The 6,914-nt window shown below is 33.9% G+C and overlaps 1 protein-coding gene across 3 annotated transcripts in view; it reads right to left on the bottom strand.

Annotated features, from left to right (window-relative positions):
• Window positions 1-6,914, bottom strand: part of LOC106468987 (calcium-transporting ATPase sarcoplasmic/endoplasmic reticulum type-like) — a 43,103-nt gene that overhangs the window by 7,667 nt on the left and 28,522 nt on the right. The window contains exons 12-17 of one of the 3 annotated variants that reach the window (XM_022397384.1): window positions 5,989-6,207; window positions 4,831-4,953; window positions 3,673-3,885; window positions 2,948-3,168; window positions 2,093-2,295; window positions 142-369 (exon numbers count right to left, since the gene is read on the bottom strand). In XM_022397384.1, the coding sequence (XP_022253092.1) occupies window positions 142-369; window positions 2,093-2,295; window positions 2,948-3,168; window positions 3,673-3,885; window positions 4,831-4,953; window positions 5,989-6,207 (1,207 nt within the window). The remainder of the gene's footprint in view (window positions 1-141; window positions 370-2,092; window positions 2,296-2,947; window positions 3,169-3,672; window positions 3,886-4,830; window positions 4,954-5,988; window positions 6,208-6,914) is intronic. The other 2 variants (XM_022397383.1, XM_013929441.2) reach the window with 2 other exon arrangements.

The raw sequence follows: 6,914 nt of genomic DNA, 5'->3' as shown, positions 1-6,914 counted from the left end.
TGGTCTCCCCCCCCCCATTAAAACAAACACTGATTTATTGTTTCATATATTTTACATGTATAATATACAAATAACATTTTGTGATCAAGGAAAAGCTACATTATGTTACTGAAAACAAAGAATTGATTCTTGCAATGTGATGTCTTTGATGGTTAATTAACACAATGTGACTAATTGTCACTAACACAGATAAGGCCATGGTCATGGGATGTGGGTCGTTGAATACATTGCAGTCTATTCCTTTGAAGTTTTCTGAGTCACCCTGGCAACTGAGATGGTGAGTTAGTTGGTAGTAGTTCATGTGGGGTCCTGTAGGAGAAATCATAAACCACCAGACGGCAGCACCAACAGTACCAGCACCAACATAACCTGAAAACAAAACAAGTATCTTCTATTGAAAACGTTTTCTCAAATGGTGTACATTTATTGGAAAGTACCATTACTTCAGTAAAGCTTGTATTTTTTTAGACTTTAGTTGTTCATCCAAGTACGTAGTATTAGGAAACATTACGTACGGACATTTTTATATTATTAGTGGTTTTCTTTTTATATAATAATATCCCTAAATAACCTGAGCTTCGAAAACCTTCTTGGTTCATATCAGACTCAACCATCTTTCGTAAGTTTTAAGCCAGTTCAAGTTGTATTTTTTATTCCAGCTCCTGTACTTTTCCAAACTATTTTTTTTTTCCCAAGAGGTAAGTTTGTTTGGTTTGTTTTGAAGTTTGCCCAAAGCTACTTGGGGGCAATCTGCTCTAGCTGTCCCTATTTTAGCAGTGATAGACTAGAGGGAAGGCAGTTTGTTAACACCATCAATCTTGGGCTACTCTTTTACCAACGAATAATAAGATTGACCATCACATTTTAATGCCCCCCTCAGCTGAAATGGCAAGTATGTTTGATGATGGAGATTCAAGAGGTGAGATAAAGATTTAAGATATGACTTAAATACACTAAGGTATTGAAAACAAAAATTTACATAAAGAGCTTGCTAGTTAGTCAACAAACAAATATTTTAATATTATAGATTGCCTGGAGTTATTTTATTACTTAGATAATAGAAAAACAACCCAAACATCTGGATATCAATCAGAAAGATAAAACTTGTTGAATTTTCATTAGAACAGTTTAAGTGATTTTTTAAGAAGAAAAAAATATCAAAGGTGATAACATCTAAAAGTAAAGAAAAAAATTTCAAAACCAATTCATTTGTGCAAACTTTTGAAGTCAGATTTGTAGAAATGTATCCCAAGTTGCATGAGAAATCCAGACAAAGGCACTTAAACAACAGGTTTCTGACTCACAGATAAAACTGAGTTGCCATCAATCACAATAAAATGGTAATTTTCGTCATTCGCATAGAGTTATATATGTGCGAATGACGGATATTTCCGTCATTCGCAGCTAAGCCATAGAACTTCAATGACGAAAATATCCGTCATCCGCAGTTAATTGGTTAAGAAAGAAAAATTGTAAGGTGTTTTCTTTGGTAAAATAAGGCTTGTAGTTTTTACAGCTAACCACTCCCAGCTAAATATCAGTATGTAGGTATGCATAACATACAAAATCATGCAGACTTTATTAATGTTTTATAATTAACTAACAAATGTACCCATGCTTTGTGTCACACTTAATGTGTTGGCTTCACAAGGTTGTAGTGTGTGTGTGTGTGTCACATACACCATGCAGGTCTATTGAATACTGGCAATCGACAAAGGTGCCTGTGTTACACGTGTAACCAGCTTCATTTAGTGAAAATTGAAATGGCTGATAAACTCAGACCATTCATTTGATTGCTCAAGCATTTAAACTTCATCTATTTTGTTTGAAGAGGGGGGATATCAACCTAATTTCCTGTACCACATTTCATCAACATTGGTTCAGCCAGTTCCTTACAGGAATTTGTGACGTCAAGATACCAGACACATAGACAACTATATTTTAAATATATGGATGTTCAAATACTTGAATCATTGCACAATTTACGACCTAAAACCCACTACATTTATAAAATCTAAAAAAAATCTACATGAAACTCCTACATATTTTACAAAATAGACTAAAACAGTACTTCAGTCACAGTGTTACGAACCTCCGATTGCCATATAGCGGAAGAACAACCAGCCGGAAATTAGAGACTCGTCTGGTTTACGGGGTGGACGTTCCATGATGTCAAGATCTGGAGGGTTAAAGCCCAAGGCTGTGGCTGGAAGACCGTCAGTTACTAGATTCACCCACAAGAGTTGGACGGGAATCAAAGCTTCGGGAAGACCTAAAGCAGCTGTGAGGAAAATGCTGAAAAAAAAATTATAATTACTATTTCTAGAAAACTGCAATTTTTTAAAGTAAATCACTCATTAACGTATGTTAATGTGAAACATTCCTGCTTATCATTGTTGGTCATTCATAATGAGGCAAGCAACCATTAACATTCACTTAAACCAAAACCTTAGAAGACTTGAAAAAAAACAAACTTGATTTTGTTTGTTTGTTTTGAATTTCGTGAAAAGCTACATGAGGGCTATCTGTGCTAGCCATCCCTAATTTATCAGTGTAAGACTAGAGGGAAGGCAGCTAGTCATCACCACCCATTGCAAACTCTTGGGCTATTCTTTTACCAACGAATAGTGGGACTGACCATCACATTATAATGCCCCCACGGCTGAAAGGGAAAGCATGTTCGGTGGGATGGAGAATCGAACCCATGACCTGCAGATTGCGAGTCGAGTGCCCTAACCACCTGGCCATGCCGGGCGTAAAAAAAACTTGATACTAAATAAAATGTACTTTATATATATATATCCAAAGAAAGACCTTCAGAAAAATAATTTATTTTCCACACTAATATTCTTCTGCTCATATATATACACACAGATAAAAACAATACCAAAAATATATGCACAAGTTGGTATTATCTGAGCCTTTATACAAGAAAACAAGTTTTTACCTTACAACTTCACCAATGTTTGAGGAAATCAAATAACGAATAAACTGCTTCATGTTGTTGTAAATCGCTCTGCCCTCTTCTACAGCAGCAACAATGGTAGAAAAGTTGTCATCAGCTAACACCATTTCTGCGGCAGACTTGGCGACGGCAGTTCCCGAGCCCATGGCAATACCGATTTCAGCTTTCTTCAGGGCAGGAGCATCGTTCACACCATCACCAGTCTGAAATGTGTCTCAGGAGTTATAACGTGTACTTATCAAACTTAGCTGGAATGGCTGAGCTGAAATAACTTTAATAACCCGAAATACGAAAAGCAAAGAGTATAGGGATGTATAAAACAAACAAACAACACGCACATCCATTTAAACACACAAGTTAGCTTTAGTCAAGTTAACTACTATAATACGATCTTTACAGAGTCACTGTTAACTTCAATACTGGTTAACCATGGTTCACTCTACTACTCCTACTCATTATGTACCCCCATTGTTTAAATTTGAAAGTAGTTTCTTTAATTAAAAAAAGTTCTATCGTCAGTACAATCCGAGCTAGTAGGCATTCCAACACATTTATTCAAGTAATTCCAGTACACGTAAATATATGCTTACTAAAACAATGATACTGATGCTACTGGATATCTAAAATATGATCAGGTGTGAGTACAAATTAGACAAATAAAATATGTGAGGTGCATTATTAGGATAAATATCTTCCACTGTCCATACCATAGCTGAGATCTCTCCATCTGCCTGAAGAAATTCCACAATCTTGCTCTTGTGAGCTGGTTCAACACGAGAGAAGAGACGGGCTCGAGCACATGCCATTCGCTGTTCACTCAGAGAAAGATCATCAAACTCCCGGCCAGAAAAGGAAAGACCAGAGGTGTCCTCATTTTCCCCAAACACCCCAATTCTGCGACAGATGGCTTCAGCTGTTGCCTGTCACACACATTGAGAAATATAGATGAAGAAGGTAGAGTTTTAACACCATATATCTCTCTAAAAGATCACCATGGTGTTCTATACAATCAAAAATTTTAATGTTACAAACTATTATTTATTTTATATTTCATACACAGTTACAATTTCACTGTATTGACATTCAGAATGTTTAAGTATTTTTACAAGGGGGGGGGCTAAAATAACACTTAATGAAAGTACAAAATTATAGTTTTAAGCATCTGATTAACACCATTACATATTTTTTTCTGTGTGCTTGTTCATACAAATTATTTTTTCCCGTTACCTATCTAGTTAATGAATCACTGTTATATTTACTATGCGTTTACAAAAACAAACAGTTCTTGTTAAAATTTTATATATTAACGATATAACAACATACATACAACACATTAAGAATATAACAACATACATACAACACGTTATATCACGTAAGATTTTGGTATTCTCATACCTTGTTGTCACCAGTAATGACAATGACACGAATACCTGATATAACAACATACATACAACACGTTATATCACGTAAGATTTTGGTATTCTCATACCTTGTTGTCACCAGTAATGACAATGACACGAATACCTGATATAACAAGATACATACAATACGTTATATCACGTAAAATTTTGGTATTCTCATACCTTGTTGTCACCAGTAATGACAATGACACGAATACCTGATATAACAACATACATACAACACGTTACATCACGTAAGATTTTGGTATTCTCATACCTTGTTGTCACCAGTAATGACAATGACACGAATACCTGATATAACAACATACATACAATACGTTATATCACGTAAGATTTTGGGATTCTCATACCTTGTTGTCACCAGTAATGACAATGACACGAATACCTGATATAACAACATACATACAGAACGTTATATCATGCAAGATTTTGGTATTCTCATACCTTGTTGTCACCAGTAATGACAATGACACGAATACCAGCAGCTCTACATTCCTGGATAGAGTCAAGCACCTCTTTCCTAGGAGGATCCAACATTCCTACAACTCCTACAAATGTCATGTTCGTCTGAAAAATTAAGCAACATTAATTAAATAAAGATACCGATAAAATAAATTTAATTAATTAGTCTTTTAGTAAACAGTTGCATCCTTACTCAGTAACGTAAGTGTGACATATAAAATATTTCAAATGCTCTAGGCAATGTCTATTCATAAACAAAGTTCAGCTGAGGTCGCACAAGTCCAACTTGGTATTTACCAACAATATTATAAACTATATTATGTTTGGGGGTTACAGGGGCTACCTTAATAGTTAAAGATTAAGATGAAATATCATAAAAACAAACAAATAAAAACAATACATAAAATGACTTGGATACATTTTCTTTTATAAATCCGTTTATTTTAAAATGTTAATTTACTGATAATATTGAAATATAAGGTACAATTATCTTTCCTCAAACCAAATACAATGTCTTCGAGCACTTATTAAGTTGATAACAAGCAGCCACTGTGAATTATTAACCACTTCTACTGAGCCAAAACTTTAAGTTAAATGTCACACAAGACATTCATAACTGATTCAATTAGAAAGTTTACATTAAGAGTCTAAAACAGTGTTTCTAAATAAGCCTAAAATCTAAGTATTATTCTCCTTAGAACTGGCTTTCTAATCAACTGATCACTACAACAAAGACAGTTTGTACTGACTTAAAATCAATGCTTTTATTTTTCATACATAAAGAAACTCAGTGTTTCAACTCATATAAGTAGAACTTTGTAGAACCTAAAAGATGTTTTTTCATACACAAAGAAACAGTGTTTCAACTCATATAAGTAGAATTTCATAGAACCTAAAATATGTTTTTTCATACACAAAGAAACAGTGTTTCAACTCATACAAGTAGAACTTTATAGAACCTAACAGATGTTTTTTCATACATAAATAAGCCCAGTGTTTCAACTCATACAAGTAGAACTTTATAGAACCTAACAGATGTTTTTTCATACATAAATAAGCCCAGTGTTTCAACTCATGCAAGTAGAACTTTATAGAACCTAACAGATGTTTTTTCATACATAAATAAGCCCAGTGTATTACCTCGTATATGTAGAACTTTGTGGAATCTACAAGATCCATATCCTCTGGAGCTTGTGGTTCATCAATGGTAGCCAAACCCAGGCAGCGAAGTGTGTCTCTCCCAGTTCCATAATGTCGAGTGGTATCCAAAATTTTCTTCTTAATGCTATTTGTCATAGGTATCTTTTTGTTTCCAATTCTAGCATAAGTGCACCTATCTAACATCCCTTCAGGTGCACCCTAGTAAATGGAAAAGTTGTACAGTTAAACCTAAACAAGTACTTTGAGGTTATTTATTAATTTTACTACTACAAAAATGCATGTAAATACATTAGAAGTTTTTGCTTACACTAAACTTATTTGGCCGTTCTTATAAATGTTCTTATTATCGAGAAAAAGTCTTCGACCAGACTAGAGACCAGCCAAACCTGAAAGTAACCTACTTATTAAATTATGTCCTAATTTTCTTGAAGTATCTTCAAGGGCAAAGAAAGTTCTGATAAGGCATTTAGCTGGTGGTTAAGGGCAGTTAAACGAAGAGAATGTAGAAAATAACATTAAGAAACTTTCACAAAATTATGATATCAAAGAAATGAAGCTAATCTGAAATAAATATTTTCACAAAGTCATTACATGTGTTTTTTAGTATGTTACCATTGAAACACTAAAACTCTTTTTAAGTTCTGTTTTATTATTAAAAATTATAGGACATGCAAATAAACTCTCTCCTCCTAAATCTGCTGTTCTTCATTTATGCATATTTATATGCATTTGATAACTTTGAGATTTTTTACAAATTACATATTAAAAGTAAATAGGACTATAATCAACCCACCTTACAGAAACCATTTTCTAATTAACCTTATAATCCATTTCATAAACACCTTAACTCTCCCTTACAGACCATTAGCTAATCTTAACTCTCTCTTATAGACCATTAATTAATC

The sequence above is a fragment of the Limulus polyphemus genome, unplaced genomic scaffold, assembly GCF_000517525.1.
Source record: "Limulus polyphemus unplaced genomic scaffold, Limulus_polyphemus-2.1.2 Scaffold3250, whole genome shotgun sequence".
In the NCBI taxonomy this organism is placed as follows: Eukaryota; Metazoa; Arthropoda; class Merostomata; order Xiphosura; family Limulidae; genus Limulus; species Limulus polyphemus.
This window is presented reverse-complemented; position numbering and strand designations above follow the sequence as displayed.